The following is a 16,383-nucleotide window of genomic DNA, read 5'->3' as shown; positions in this document are numbered from 1 at the left end:
CAACCAGGGCCCACGCACTTAGGTCTCAAAGAATTCTGGAAAAATTACCAGGTGTAGGCCTACCTATGTTACCCAAGAGACACACTGTAAAATTACATTTGAGGAGGCTCAAATGTTGCATGCTGGTACATAGGAATAGTATGTTTGGTCTGGATGATCCTGCATGGTCATAGCTGTCCCTCAGTCAAAGTTGATCAAAATGCTATTGGAGTTTTTGGCTGGGCTCTGTTTAGGCCTTCAGAAGACATATTTGTACTCAACATAGGCTCTTGATTTATTTTCCTTACTGAGATAAGTAAACACTCTCACAAAAAGCAATGAACAGAAAATAAATTCCTTCAGGGTCTGAACAGCAGACCTCACAAGTCTGAAAAATCATTTTGGTTCCCATTTTCAGAGCACGCAAACACCTTGTGGGAATATACAAAGATTTTTGTCTTTATTCTCCATGATCCTTTCTTTTTAAAAACACTGTGACTTGTCTTATGCAAATCTTTCTTTTTTACTTTCCACCCTGAACATGGGCAAAATGCCCCATTGCAGAGATTCTGTTAATGTGCTTGTTCAACCACATTCAACCTGTTCAACCACGCAGAGATTCTGCTCATGTGGGCGTTATGTCGTTCACACATATGACCGCATAATGTCCGCAGGTTAGCATCATATCTGAATCAATCACCCGAAGTGTCGGACCTCCGTTTGACAAAGATCCGCATATGCAGAGGTTTTGTCTGAAAGCAGCTATTGGTTAGATCTATCCAATTGTGTGCAGAGGCATTTTCCCACTACAAGCAACTTACTTAGTCCTATTGCAAGCGATGCGACCCCACTCAGAGTGAGGCAGAAGTGCCATTAAGAGTTTATGTGCCATTCAAATGATTTTGGAAACGTTATTTAAGGTAAAAAAAACTTTAGTGCTGCTTTAATCTCTGTAGTAAACAATTTGAATAATTGGAACCAATACTACAATATTTTCTTTGTATAAGCAATTGAAGATCAAAAATGTATACCATTCACAATATGGATTATTCCATTCAAGCATCTGGATAAGTTTTCTTCTTGATACTTTGTCCCCTTCATCAGCAATGTATGGTGCCTTTAACATTTTCAAAGTCAAACGACTCTTTGATTGCTATGGTAAGAAGTGCATCCATCTCCTCCTCCACACCTCTGGGTAGAAAGAGAGTCAGTGAGCAGGTGGAGGCATATGGTATCCGTGAGCTACCCTCCCGCTCATAGAACTCAATGACTGGCTGCCTTGAGAACCCAAGACTGGGCACTGAGTCCATGCCTGTCCAGAACACCAGCAGGTCCTTGAAAGTCACATCTGTAGCCTTTTCTGAAAAACATAGAGTCAGAGAGTTAATTTGCACAATTCCCACTAATGAGCTACAGCTACAGCCACTCTTGTTATGGTTATGAATGTGGTTCCTGTTGGATGCTTTTGTCCACCAAAGCGACACCAATAACAATAAACATTAAGAACTAACAGTTCAAAGTAGTCATATAGCCTACATAAAACCAATAGTAATAGTGATAAATAATTTTAACAGAATAATAACAATATCAAATTGTCACAGTACCACAAACAACCGTGACTGTGTAAGGAGAACAATACAAGGTAAACACATGAGTCTTTAAACACTTTTTGAAAATCGGTCAGTGATCATTATTAAAAGATGGCAGATTATGACATTTTCACATTATACTACAAACCACTGATGTTGACAAAGTAAGTTGCCCTTTCTACAGTCCTATAACTCCAAGAGCAATTCAACAGTAATGTAACGCTTCAGACTAAATATCACACAAAGGGGATATTTGTACCCTGGATTGCGATGAGGAACATTTCCCATCCAAACATGGTTTCTTCCTCCCTCCTTCTCTGGTTGCTTCCTTGTGGGGACCAGGACATTTTATAGAGGCCCTTAAACGAAGACAGTGACATTTCTCCAGATGTGTTGGTGAAGATGGGTAGGAAGGCCACCCAGTTCCTCTCAACCTGACTCCACAGATTCCCACAGATGTTCATCCCCTCAATGAACTGGTGAATCACACTTGCAGTCCTGAGTAAAGCAAAAGTAACTTTGGAATTAATTTAGGAGAGGATTTGTGAATTAAAAATATAGAGGCCATCATAGAAAATTGAGGGCTCCTTAGTACACCTGAAGGGGTAAGACACTTTTCCTGGGAAAATTAAGATGGGAGAAAATAAAAAGTTTTATGTTCTGTTCGTTGTCCTTGTGTATCATATTAAATGTGTCCATCTAATAGGACCAGGAAATAATAATTGTAGTATAAAGTAATGCTTTAACTAACTAAATGCTACACATGCAATTCATATGTATCATCGTTCATCATTACTTTTAAAACAGCTTACCTGAAGTAAATATAATACTTCACAACCTGTTCAAAAATTCTGGGTATGTCTTTGATTTTTGCAGTAAAAATTCTAGGAACTCCACAATCTGAGATCCAGTCTCCTAGTTCACTGCACAGGGACATAAACTGCTCCTCTGTTACGCACTGCTGAATCTGAAAGAGTTAAAAAGCAGCCAAAATGAATTTGTGTGTAAACTGAGGAAGGATTAGTGGTCATCAATGTAAAGCAAATCAGACCAGATAAGGGTTAAGGGTTAGTACCATATTCCATAATATTCTTTATCAAATAACACAAATATCTTGGAGTGGACATGCATGGTCTCAGATATTTATTTATTTTTTGGTCAAAAGTGTCTACCTTACCAGTGATGTCCTGTTGATGTCCTGTTGGTTTAAACCTATAGGTTTCCCCATAAAAAATGCCAATTTCTTGACCCCCTTGGACAGACAGCATAAAGTGTCCAATTTGTCTATTTTTGTAATATGCCACCCCAGACAGCCTATTTAATGTAACTATTCAATCTTGAGTTAGCTATAAATGGGCTATATGCATATGCTATATACATTTTACACATGTTTTAATTTTCTATGATCTTATGTTACAAGTTTGTGATGAATAAAAGGTAAAGAATTGTTTCATTTGCAGATTTTTTTTTAAATACCTTCTGTAGATTGCTCTGAACTTTCTCATTAGGAATGTCATGAAAGTCAAAGTGTTGTAAGTCTGCTTTTTGAGTGCACATGATCTGAAATAGTGCTGGATGCAGGGCACGGATGCCTGGTCCATTGTGGAGAACAGACCAGGCTATGAGCATCCCAGCTGTCCTGTATTTCCCATCTTCCAGAGCTGAGAGATCATAAGTGAATAGAAGCTTGTCCTGAGGACCTTCAAAGACACCATAGGTTGATGCCACATCCATCATTAAAAGCCTGTTTTGAATAAAGATGACATGGATTAAACCCTATAGAATAATTAATCGTAAAAAAAAATCTGTGAATAATATATACAGTAAAGGTGTAGTCTCTTACATTGGAAAAGGGTTATTCATATTTGAATTCAACAGCTAATCAAGCACACCACTCCCTTCTGTTCTTCTGGAGCAAGAATACCCATTTATGTTGATTGGTTGAAATAGTTTATTTCTTAGTCCAAGACAGTTGGTCTTAGTTATGTCTGTGTGTGTGTGTGTACACTGTTTTTTATTGAGTGGTCAGACAGATAGAGTAACATAATGTGACAAATGTGACACAATAGGAAACCACAGAAAAAAAAATAATGCACAGGCTAATGCAATGGATAAGCCAAATATCTGTCTGAAAAAGTGGGTCTTAAGCGGGCCCTTAAGAGTCAACAAAATCGGCAGACCTAAGAGATGTGGAAAAGCCATTATAACTTGGGTGCAATGGCCTCAAAATCTCTCTCTCTCTCTCTCTCTCTCTCTCTCGTTTGACCTGAGAGAGCGATCTGAGAAGTGGGAGTGAAGAAGATCCATCACATATGTAGAGGTGTGTTGAGCTCTAAAGGTATTGGGAGGATTTTAAACTGAATCCTAAAGGCAACAGGGAGCAGTCCAAAGACTTGTACAGAAGGCTGATATGAGATCGTCTGCTTGACATAGTAAGCAGCAGCTTGCAGCAGTATTTTTAGTAGTTTGTAGGTGATTAAATCTTGTGAGAGATTTGGTGTAAGCATGTACCTGAAAAACTCTTTCATGGGTCCACCAAAATCTGCAGCCTCCTCCCCAATAAATTCCACATGGGGTGTCCTCTTCCAGGAAAAATAACTCTTCTTACAAAGAGTCAAAGCATCCTTCAGCACACTTTTTCGGCGAACCACAACTGGGGTGGATCCATCTTCTTTGTTCTTTATGGAGAATGTCTCCAGGATCTCACATAATGAAAGTTCCTCTTGAAGTCTGATGTACTACAGGACAAAAATGATGTGTGACATATGGTTAACTCTCTCTGAATAGGACATGGATGAACTTTTTTGTGTAATACCATTGACACAGCAAAGTTAAAAGTGGTTCACTTTCTGTGGGTAAACACTAGCAGACTCCTCAATATAATGCCTTAAGTGATGAAACATGAAAAACCTAATGCATTAAAGACATAGCCATCTTTATTTACCTCAACAATTCCGATCAGTCATCATGCTGGTAAATTTACATTTGCTTTAAAATAAATGTGACCGTTTGGATCACTTAGAAATTCACCTCCAGTGACTGAGCTTTATCTGTTTCCTCACTGGAGATGGTGGGAAGGGATCCAGCAAGGGAACCTCTGGCAGCTCTCTGTCTAAGATCCCCTGAAGATGTGCTAGAAGGGTCTGCAAAACATATGGGGTGTCTAGTGTGTCAAACTTGACTGAATATAGTTGTAGCATGAGTGTTCAATTGTAATTCAGTTAGAGAAAACTGAGGTGAATATGGTTATGGTATCTCCCTTTTGTCCAAAGCGACTCACAGAATATGAACATGAAACACTGCTTTAGAACATAGCTGATCAACCGTCCGATTTCACTTTTGAATGGAGTTCCATTTCAAGAAGTGACCAGACTACTTGCGGAGTGATATGAAAGACGTGAATCAGAAGCACAAAACCTGTTGCCATTGACAGCAGTCATTATGTGTCAGCGGTCATTACATGGTGCATACTTGACCGTAGAACGTTGGGAAATCCCATTCAAGTCAATGGAACGTTTCTACTAGCATTGTGAAGAGCATATAGATCATTGAGAAGTAACTCTCCAGCTCTAAGAGATAGCCTGGGTTAGAGTCTTATGCAGTTGTTATGTGTAACTCACCAGCAGTTGGGCCTGCTGTCTGAAAGGCCTGGTACAGAGTTTGTGTGGTAGGTTGCGAGAAGACAGGTGGCTCCTCCCCAAATAACAAAATCATCACCTGGATTAAGCTGAACAGATCTGACTGGGGCTGACAGCACAGAAAGTGTGAAGGGATCATGAACTTAGGGTAGTCAGGCACACAACATAACACACATACTCACACATACTCTCTCTCTCTCTCTCTCTCTCTCTCTCTCTCTCTCTCTCTCTCTCACACACACACACATATTGGCTAATGCCAAGTTTGTTTAAATTATATTGGTATGAGTTATGTTGCTCTTTGCCACTGCTTCATTATCCCACAATTTAGTGTTTCTAGCCCAACAGTGAGGATGCTCAAGTCTCACATGTTTCCATTCATGCAGGTAGGGCAGGTAGACTTTGCCATTGGCATCCACATGTTTCCCTGTCTTGATCATCATGGTGCTGGTGGGCCTCACATAGCAGATGGGGGGGTTATAGGGGTAGGTGTCCAGCAGCCACACACAGATGGGGATGTTGTAAGTATTTCCTGAGGAGAGCATTAGGAGATTAGACATGTAACAAAGGACTATGAAAATATAAAGGGACATTTGCTGTGTTATAGTTACTGATGTATTACTGATTTGAATAACTAAGCTACAAATAGGCTACAATTGATGCATAAAAAGTTGAATAAATAGGCTACAACCTATGCATAAAAAGCGATTTATTCATAAATACCCTTTCCATTGTCACTCCAATCAACAATCAACGTGGTCAATAATATCTATAAAAATGCACACTTTCGAGGACATACATTCATACTAGAGGTGCCTTTGTTTTACCTCTGTAGCTGATGGGCACAGTCCCTGTCAGGCTCATCAATTCCCTGCTGGAGCCATCATTAAACACTGAGAAAGTGAGACCAGAAGAGTAGAGGTATATACACATAAGTTTCTCTAGTGTAGTAGCGTTTTTATTTACACATTTAAACACATGAAAAACATGAATGAAACAGCTTCAACACTGACAAGTTTAACATATAGGTTTAGCGTAATTGTTATGTTTATTTTTCTTGCATGGTATACTAATATGCTGCTAAAATGAATTTTGCAACAACACCACCACCACCACACAAAGACCCAGACATGATTTGAAGTCCAGATTTTCCAACTAGAAAAGGTAGGCTTACACTGGAACATCACTTTCCTGTAAACTCAATACAACTTCAGAGTCGGAACTGGAAAACTTTAAGAGTTGTTCGCACCCAAACATTTGTCCTACCGTATAATTCCATAACAGGCTTGAGACTGTTGTACAGGATAATGACATTAATGATTTCCTGCACGGTCAGATCCTTGCATCTGTAGCTCTGTGTATGTGAAAAAGAGATAGAATTTCATACAGAGAATAGCCAAAAACTATTGCTGGAGTGTTTGCAAATATACGCTTAGGCTAATTAATTATAATTGGCCTACTTCACATTAACCTGGGACAGCAATCTGACATACACGGAATGATACTGAGCAATACAGCTGTCGAAGCATAATAATTCTGAAGCTAAAAGGAAAATCTGTGAAGACAGGCAAACATTAGGCAGGCAGGACATAGGACAGGCAAACAAATAATTAGTTTGAAAGTAAAAAAAGAATCTCTACTCTCTACCCTGTCCTGTCACTGGTGTAGGTTATGTAGAATAATTTTCAGATAATACCAACAAGAGTGGAGCAATACCGCAATGCCAAATACTGCCACAAGATGATGCCTGCCTCTTTGTGTTACTTTCAGGTATAGACTGAGTTTTTACACACAAAATAACATACTTTAGTCAGACACCTGTATCATGGTCGTCTGACTATACTATTTCCATGATAGGCTATACGTACATGTAGGCCTACATGAAGGATATGGTGACACACTATTGTTAAGATATGCTGATGGGTGGATAAGGTAGCCTACTTTTAACACAAGCTTAGGCTTAGGCATACATTAAATGCTCTGCTGGAATAGTCTCTTGAAATCACAATGCTAATGAGCAAACTACAGCATTGGGTGAAATGCTCCTGATTTTTACAGCCTAAATTACATTGTTGGCTACTTGAAAACAAAGAATAATACAATTGCTATTTTTGTACTCATGACACACTTGGTCCCAGGTTAGTGTGAATTAGTTGTTTGTCAGTTGGGTATAGCCTATAGCCAACTGCTGCATTAGGAAACATGCTAAGAGAAGACCAAAAGGTTCAACACAGAAGCCCTTAACACAAACTAGCCTATATCAGCTTTATGTAGATTAGCACATAAACATGTTTTAATCCATCACAATCTGAAAAGTATCCTTCCACAAAGCTGGGCAAAATTAATGCACAGATAGGCTTACATACAGTTATTAAATGTAGACTAAACCAAACCTGACAAATTGGACAACTTACCTTTAACATTCTTCGGAGTACATTTTCGTTGATCGTCAATGCCATAATCTTAATGAACGAGTCTCTCAAAAAGATATGACTAGCTAACTTATTTTACTTCTTCACTGCGACAGACAGTGCCTAAGACTGTATCGAAAGTGAAAGAGAACAGCAGACCAAAGGTAGCAGATAAAGGTTGCAGATAAGTAAATACAGGTAAGTATTCAAAAACAAAACAAGGCGATTTTATATGTCCCCAAGATACACATTCAAGATACTCAGTAAACATATTGTAATAACTTGAGCAGGGCTTGAATGAAAACACGCATTTTTATTGCTGGGTCAGGAGGGACACAGATACAGAACATTGCACACACTAGGGAAGTGAAAACATACATTACACACACAGGGTTGGACACAGGGGAGCGTACCTATGTTCCCCGGGTCCTATGTTCCCCGGGTCCTCCCCGCTATTTGTATGGGACATTATAGAAAAGGGTCCTATGATCCCCGCCTTGTATCTGACCACGGAAATTGCATGGGATATGCTTGTGAGTGCACATTTCGTGCACAAACGGTAGCAAAGTGTATTTTTCTGTCAATGTTGCTTGCCGTAGCACACCAGACCTACACATACGCGCACGGTGCAATATTATTGACACAAGCCAGAAGGGCGATTTTCCTAACTTCCACGTTGAGTATAGCGGAGTAAAAGAATAGATGAAGAACATTTTTTATAACATAGGCCTACAATGGTTTAACTTCGCATTGTCCGCTTCAGCACTAAATTGAGGACAATAACACCACCTCTCACAGAAGAAACGCGCTACAACTACATGCCTTTTTAAGTTGATATTTAATTGGTTTGTTTTGTTCATTTTTCGGTTCGCTTTTTCTTTCATTCCCCACTTTGAGGGGGCATTCTCGAGCCCCACCTGTCCCTCATCGCTCTAAGAAAGTGGTAAGTCAAGCTTAAAATTGTCAAATGTATTGAAATAATGACAAGTTCTAAATATATCCTCTTCAACAGAGTTAAAATCAGCTGGTGCTGCAGATATAATAATAAATAAATACATAACACACATATTTCTGTTTTCCAGCAACATATTAGGAAGCATATGTCATTATACAGCATTGTACAATATATTCAATGAAATGCCAACATGCTGCATTAAATGGATCCATAATCCAGTCATACTGAGCACTGCTGGTTGGGAAATATTTTTGAAATAAACTTTGCAGGGATGTGATGTAGGCCTACTGTTTAATACATGGGATCACAAGAGTGCCTATCAATCAGACGTTTCAGCGATTTAGCTCAGAAATCTCAAAGGCATAATACTGTCGCGATCGAGGCGCCTGTCCCATAGCCTACTCAAGTTTTTTTTGGTGAATGCAGTAATCTTATTTGCTAGGTGAGGTAGGTGCTTGTCTTTGCCTTGTAACTGGACATTTAACTCAAATGTATCGCTAAGATATATCAAATATATCGCTAAGATAGGCCAGCTTCGTCAAGAAATGTTCATTAGTGAACGTGCTTGCAGATTCAAACATGCGCTCTTCCTCCAAGAAGAGGCGACTCGGAGCTCAAACACGCGCGACAGCACTTTACCTCGGGAAAGCCCCCTTGCCTCGCTGTGAAACAGTACAGCCTTTTGGTCAGCTATCTCTTCGCAAAGCGTGGAGAATAGACTCGCTTTTAAGGGCCGGGTTTTGATGAAATTCACCACTCTCACGCCACTGTCTTTTCAAGCAGCTACTGTTACAATTAAATAAATTAAACGTGACTATATCACACTGGGCTCCGCACTGCGCCTCTGTGCAAAGAACTTCAGTTCGCGGCGCCCCCTGAGGCGGGGAGTTCTTGAATTTCCCCTTGGAGATCAATAAAGTATCTATCTATCTATCTATCTATCATTGTGGGAAACACTAGCCTGCAGTCTTATGTACCGATGCTACAATTTAAACATGTTCTAATTTGTGGATATTACCAATAGAAACACTTCGTGACATTGCAGCTCAACCATGGTGATATAAAGACATGAAATGACTAAGGAACACACCACTGTTTTATGAAATTGGGTTTTTCAACCCAACATGCTATCCGGTGATGAGAAATTTAATTCGCTATGCTAAGCTAAGCTAAGCTAGTGGGGTGCTGCCAGACTAAGACAATGCATGCTCGGAGACAAAAATGTTTTTTGCTAAATTATCTAACTCTAGAGGAGACGGTGGATAACTCAATTTCATAAAACGGTGGTGTGTCCTTTAAAGGGAAGTAGAAAATTGGTCAAGATTCAACAATGTCAGGGAGGTGGAAACACACACACACACACACACACACAATCTCCTCTAGAGCAGCTGGTTATTATTACACTGTAGATCAATCATCCTAAGTGGTAGAGTGTGACCAACTCCTTCCAAATGCAATTAAAGCTGCAGTTGAGTCTGACAGATTGAGGGGACTTAGCTAAAATTTTGAATGTTTGCAACTCTTATCCCCCTCCCCCACTACCACGAGCACCCTCTCATCGAGTTTGTGCTCGTTAGTGCGACTGTGATTGACAGTCAGATCTCACACAGCCCTGCTCTAATTGGACCAGAAGAACCGGAAGCTGTGGATTTTTGCAAAACAAATAACAGGCTCTAGGTCAGGGGTGTCAAACTCATTTTCATAGAGGGCCACATCATTGAATTTATAGGTTACTGAGGGCCACATAATCGGCGAACATGTGCATGGTGCCACCATGAAATCTGTATTGCAGTATGTTTTATTCAAAATTGGTGTGAAAAAATGGTCCTAACCACTTTAACTCATTGAGTGCCAAATTGAGTGCCAAAAACGTAATATTACGTTTTTAGCTTTTTTTTAAATTACGAAACTAGACACTCTAACACACCTTATATGTGATTTTGGGAACTCTGTGATGAATGGAAATGAAATATATGACGATCGAAAACTCATGAAAACGCAAGATCTGGACATTTACGCTTTGTTTCGAATCAGTCACTGATTAGCCTATCAGTGACATGCACGCCAGGTCAAAATCAGGTCATTTATTTTCGTGGGTTTGGCAGGTCTCGTTAGATCTCTTCCCAGAAACTTTGCAGGCAACACTTCTCAGGTCATAAAAGACGCAATATCTCCATTTCTAGAAAAAAAAACAGGGATTTTGATGAAAACTAGCCACTGTTTAGCTTGGGATTTCTCAGGAACAGAGGCGTGTAGAAATACACGGTTTGCACCCACTGAGAGCTTAAAGTCTCACCTTTCAAACGAGCCATTGTATGTGTTCTATAACACAGAATATGCTGTGGCTGTACAAAAATCATCAACAATGGTCTAGATTGCTGGCACTCTAGGACAAAGCTTCCGAAAACAGCTTGGCATTCAATGAGTTTGTGTGGCTGAAATATAAAACAAACATAGCCTACAACAGTAAAATTTTCAAATGCAACTTCTAGGACTATTAGTTAACGACTGATCAATATTCATTCATGGAGTGACATTGATGAGAATAAACTGCAGTCAATAATGTGCATAACAATGTCCATAACACTTGTTTGTGCTTAGTGAGTGCTACCACTAAAAGAAACTGTGGCTAAGAAAGGTACTGTGTGTGTGTGTGTGTGTGTGAGTGAGAGAGAGAGAGAGAGAGAGAGAGCGAGCAAGCTATGGTACGCACCCCCCCCCCCACACACACACACACACACACCCGCAAAAAAAATTCATGCGTGGAAAATATTTGTCCGTTTCCCGGTTTTAGGTCCGTGCATTGCAAAAAAGTAGCCTACATAGCATAACCCAGGGGTGTCAAACTCATTTTCATAGAGGGCCACATCATTGAATTTATAGGCTACTGAGGGCCACATAATCGGCGAACATGTGCATGGTGCCACCATGAAATCTGTATTGCAGTATGTTTATTCAAAATTGGTGTGAAAAAATGGTCCTAACCACTTTAAAACAGCGTGGCTGAAATATAAAACAAACATAGCCTACAACAGTAACATTTTCAAATGCAACTTCTAGGACTATTAGTTAACAACTGATCAATATTCATTCATGGAGTGACATTGATGAGAATAAACTGCAGTCAATAATGTGCATAACAATGTCCATAACACTTGTTTGTGCTTACCACTAAAAGAAACTGTGGCTAAGAAAGGTACTGTGTGTGTGTGTGTGTGTGTGTGCGAGAGAGAGAGAGAGAGCTACGCAACCCCCCCCCCCCACCACCACCACCCCGCAAAAAAAATTAACGCGTGGAAAATATTTGTCCGTTTCCCGATTTTAGGTCCGTGCATTGCAAAAAGCCTACATAGCATAACCATATCCACATGCAATAATAAAACAACAACGTCTACGATGTCCTATTCATTTGGACAACTTGATACAGCCCTATAGCTCAAGTTACCTTTAGTTTTGTTCTAGCATACCGTGACGTCTGGCTTTAAACAGCTGTAATGCAGTCTAACGTTCTGATAAGCACACCAATTGCCTAGGCTACCTTGTTATTGCCCATCTGGAATAACTCCTCTAGTTTTGCTGCCTCCATCCTTTCTGTTTATGTTGTTTAAACTTGTGATATCCATGATGAGTAGCCTATTGAGTTCGTGAATTAGCTCAACATTGTGTGCTGATAACCAGATATAGATAGCCGAGTAAAAGAAAACAAGTAGGCTAGCCTATTAGCGTATTCTGTCTCCTGCTCAAACAAAATGTGCGCGCGTTAATTTTGATAATGTCACTAATTTTACGTGATAGAAAATTGTAAATAGCCTGATGGCTATGCAGGCACGCCTGTTTTGAACAATATGCTACGGGATATGCCCTAGACCAGGCGCACTGTGCGTACCATCAGGCTACTCAACGAGAGAAATTTTCCCTTGTGTGTGTGTGTGTGTGTAATGTGTATTCACACCAAATTGGCCCACCATACCTTCCCAACTATGCACAGTATCCCATTAGCTGCATGCCATCGGGCTATTTACAATTTTCTATTACGTGACTAGTGAACACGTTATGAAAATTAACGCGCGCACATTTTGTTTGAGCAGGAGACAGAATATGCATGCAGGCACGCAACGGCTACTTGTTTTCTTTTACTCGGCTATCTATATGGTTATCAGCACACAATGTTGAGCTAATTCACTAACTCAATACTTATCATGGATATCACAAGTTTAACGAAAACAGAAAGTATGGAGGCAGCAAAGCTAGAGGGGTTATTCCAGATGGGCAAGAACAAGGCAATTGGTGTGCTTGTCAGAACGTTAGACTGCATTACAGCTGTTTAAAGCCAGACGTCACGGTAGGCTAGAACAAAACAAGGTAACTTTCGCCTGTATAGGGCTGTATCAAGTTGTCCAAATGAATAGGTCATTGTAGACGTTGTTGTTGTATTATTGCATGTGTATGTTGTTATGCTATGTAGGCTACTTTTACATAGCCTCGTGAGACCATCCTGATCTCGCGAGCTTCAGGGTTTCACTCGCAGATCAGTCTGGATACTTTCCGTTAAAGAAAATTTGGAGCAGTTCACCAAACGAACGTCCAATCAGCGTTGGCTTTGAGGCGGGTTGTGAGGTGTGACGCAACGAACAACATGACGGCATCCACAGAGATGAGCATAGCTATCGCGCAAGTTTTATTCAAATTAGAATGTATTCCTGGGTAAACTGTGAAGCTATGAGTCTCAGCCATGCAGCTGGGAGGAATGAACGACACAGACATCCTCCACGGCTGATTCCAGTTCATAATGGAGGAATATACTATCTTCAGAAGTGTAGGGCCTACCGTGAAAACTTGATGGGAATTGTCGTTGATTAGGTTCATAAATGGTAAGTTAAAACATCTTAACGTTTGTCACGTTACCTAACTTAATTGTATGTTAAACGGCATTAGAAGAATACTTTGTTCATCTAATTGGTTGATTTGGCCCGTCGATAACCAACAAAGGTGGTGATAGACAGATGGTTTATCCAATCAGCTAACCAGTATGTCCGCCCCTTCCCAAAAGTTCTTCAATGAAAAGTTCCCAGATGGATATGCGGAGCAAATCCATCTGGCGGAGTCAGGTTAACTTTTACAATGCACGGGGCTAAAACCTGGAAACGGACAAATATTGTCCACGCGTGATTTTTTATTTTTATTTTTTTTGGGGGGGGGGGGGGGGGGGGGTGATGGGTGTGCGTACCATAGCATTAATTCCTGCAGGCGCCCCTGGGAAGACTGGGAAGACGTTGGAGCAGGCGAGGGGAAACGAAGGAGAGACAGTCCAGGGATCTGGGAGTCAGGGTGAGGCGAAACCACTACTCTATGAGGAAGTCCCTTGTGTGTTCACAGACGAGGCCAGACACAGACTGAGAGGGGGCTTGGGTTTAAATAGGGAGTGAGCCAGATTGTACGCAGGTGCAGGTCATTAGTAGCGTGGGAAATCCGGATGGGACATGGGAGCTGAAAAAGTATAAAAAGCCTTTAATTTATCATGGCAAGAACTGGTTAAAAGCACATGGGCCTACGCGTTGTGGCCATATTGGCATCTGATGATAAATTAAAGGCTTTTTATACTTTTTCAAACTCAGAGTTCTTTTTTCTTTGGATTCTCACTTCACCCGTTGCAGAAGAGCACCTGAGCAGGGAATTATCCGAAGTGTCCTGAGCGCCCTAAGCCCCTTTGTGTCTTTCAATTCCTTATCTGTCATTTTACTGTGTTCTGTTACTGGTATCGGCTATGTATCATTTTCAGATGCCAACTTTTGCCAGATGTAATTATTTTTGAATATAAAGTATGTAAATCAGGAAAAATGTCACAATTAAAGATACAGTCTGCCCACATATCTAGCCAGCAGCCAGACCAATGGATACCTTGTCTTAGCTGAATTACTGAAGCTAAGCAGGTGTGGGCCTGGTTAGTACTTGGATGGGAGACCTCCTTGGAAAACTAGGTTGCTGCTGGAAGTGGTGTTGGTGGGTGGCCAGTAGGTGGCACTCTTCCCTCTGGCCAAAAAAGATTGATCCCAATGCCCCAGTGCAGTGACAGGGACACTGCACTGTAGGAGATGCTGTCCTTCGGATGAGATGTTAAACCGAGGTCCTGACTCACTGTGGTCATTAAATATCCCATTACACTTATCGTAAAGAGTAGGGGGTTCCCTGGTGTTCTGGCTAAATTCCCAATCTGGCCCCCTAATCATCCCCCACTGTAATTTGCTCATTCACTCCCTCACTCAGAGCTGGTGTGTGGTGAGCGTTCTGGTGCATAATGGCTGCCGTGCATCACCCAGGTGGGTGCTACACATTGGTGGTGGTTACTAGTGAGGTCCCCCTATCCATGTGTTGTAAAGCGACCTTGGGTACCATGAAAGGCGCTATATAAGTCGAAGGTATTATTATAATTACCTGTGTCCCATTTTGAGATGTAAACGTTGCTGTGTAGTTTGCCTGTGTAAAAGTAGTATGGGAAGTGGAGTAAACTGCAATGCCAAATACTGCCACAAGGTGATGCCTGCCTCTTTGTTTACTTTGTACAGTATCAGAGTGAGTAGGCTATTTACACACAAAACAGAGTAATAAGTATCATGGTCTGACTAGACTTTTTATGACTATGATAGGCTACGTCGTACATGAAGGATACAATGACAAATTGGTGTTCAAATATACTAATGGATGGATACAACAGTAGCCTACTTAACAAAATGTCAGATATAGGAATAATAAAATAGGGTAACATGCTCTGCTGGAATAGTCTCTTGAAATCACAAAGCTAAAGAGCAAACTATAGTATAGGACAAAATGCTCCAGATTTTTACAGCCTAAATTACATTGTTGGCCACACCAACAAATTAAGAATAACACAATTGGTATTTTTGTACTAATGACACATTTGGTCCCAGGTTAGTGTGACTTAGTTGTTTGTCAGCCTAGCCAACTGCTGCAGGGAAGACCAAACGGCTAAACACAGAAGCCCTGAACACAAACTAAATCAGCTTCATGTAGCTTATCACATCAACATGTTTGAATCCATCATATTCTGAAAGTATCCTTCGACACTGCTGGAGTCAACAAGGGAAACGTAATCCAGAGATAGACTTAAATACAGTAATTTAATGTAGACTAAACTAAATTAACTAAATTTCACATATCAGGACTTACATTCTTTGGAGTACATTCACGTTGACTGCCATTGTCTTAACAAGTCCCCCAAAAGGATACAACTAGCCAACTTATTTCACTTCTGCACTGCGACAGACGGTGCCCAAGACTATGCTGAAAGTGAGAGAAACATCAAATTATTGGGACTCTGGACACTTCCTCATAGTTTTCTGACCATCTGACAGAATGAAAAAATGACTATATCAACCATCTATTAATTGCTAATTCCAATCTCAAAACAGAATAGGCCTACAGGTAGGGATGTGCCGAGCGAGGCTTTTGAAACAGTGACACTTTTACAGCCAAACTGGTTTGATGCTTCAAAGTATTTGACAGTCTACTCCACTCCAGGGTCACCAGACAGACAATATATAGGACAGGATTTCTCTTTTCTTTTCAAATTCATAAAAAGGCTACTGTTTCCTTTTTCCAACAAATGTGGATAGGCCTACTGTAAGGGAATGGGTTACAGATCTGTAACAACCCACTCACCTCACTAACCAACTTTTTCTTTGTGTTTCTCTGTGCATGCATGTGGATGTGCCTTTATTCACATAGTCAAATCTTGTACTGATTTCCTACTCCATTATTAGTGTTCATACGAAATAAACAGCAGGTACATGAGG

At 40.5% G+C, this 16,383-nt stretch overlaps 1 protein-coding gene across 1 annotated transcript; it reads right to left on the bottom strand.

Moving 5' to 3' along the window:
• Nucleotides 1-493: 493 nt before the first annotated feature.
• On the bottom strand, nt 494-7,809 carry LOC143125428 (G2/M phase-specific E3 ubiquitin-protein ligase-like). The gene is made up of 11 exons (XM_076286884.1): nt 7,621-7,809; nt 6,473-6,560; nt 6,034-6,099; nt 5,575-5,738; nt 5,189-5,315; nt 4,599-4,711; nt 4,080-4,306; nt 3,045-3,312; nt 2,381-2,535; nt 1,828-2,066; nt 494-1,339 (listed from the first exon to the last, which is right to left on the bottom strand). The coding sequence occupies exons 1-11, from the start codon at nt 7,663-7,665 to the stop codon at nt 1,080-1,082; spliced, it is 1,752 nt and encodes a 583-aa protein (XP_076142999.1). The 5' UTR covers nt 7,666-7,809; the 3' UTR covers nt 494-1,079.
• Between the last annotated feature and the right edge of the window lie 8,574 nt (nt 7,810-16,383).

The sequence above is a fragment of the Alosa pseudoharengus genome, unplaced genomic scaffold, assembly GCF_046254945.1.
Source record: "Alosa pseudoharengus isolate Yale_2024_CS ecotype anadromous, Long Island Sound unplaced genomic scaffold, YU_APseudo_1.1 YU_APseudo_1.1_scf_16, whole genome shotgun sequence".
Classification (NCBI taxonomy): Eukaryota; Metazoa; Chordata; class Actinopteri; order Clupeiformes; family Clupeidae; genus Alosa; species Alosa pseudoharengus.
The sequence above is the reverse complement of the archived record's forward strand: the minus strand, read 5'-3'. Positions and strand labels throughout refer to the sequence as shown.

Bases quoted from the DNA above. Each gene is read 5' to 3' on its own strand.
- LOC143125428 (XM_076286884.1), bottom strand. From the start codon at position 7,665: ATGGCATTGACGATCAACGAAAATGTACTCCGAAGAATGTTAAAG. The intron at 4,712-5,188 runs GTGAGTTACACA...TATGTTTTGCAG, and splicing joins GACAGCAGGCCCAACTGCTG to ACCCTTCTAGCACATCTTCA. The intron at 2,067-2,380 runs GTAAGCTGTTTT...TGCTTTACTCAG, and splicing joins AAGTATTATATTTACTTCAG to GACTGCAAGTGTGATTCACC.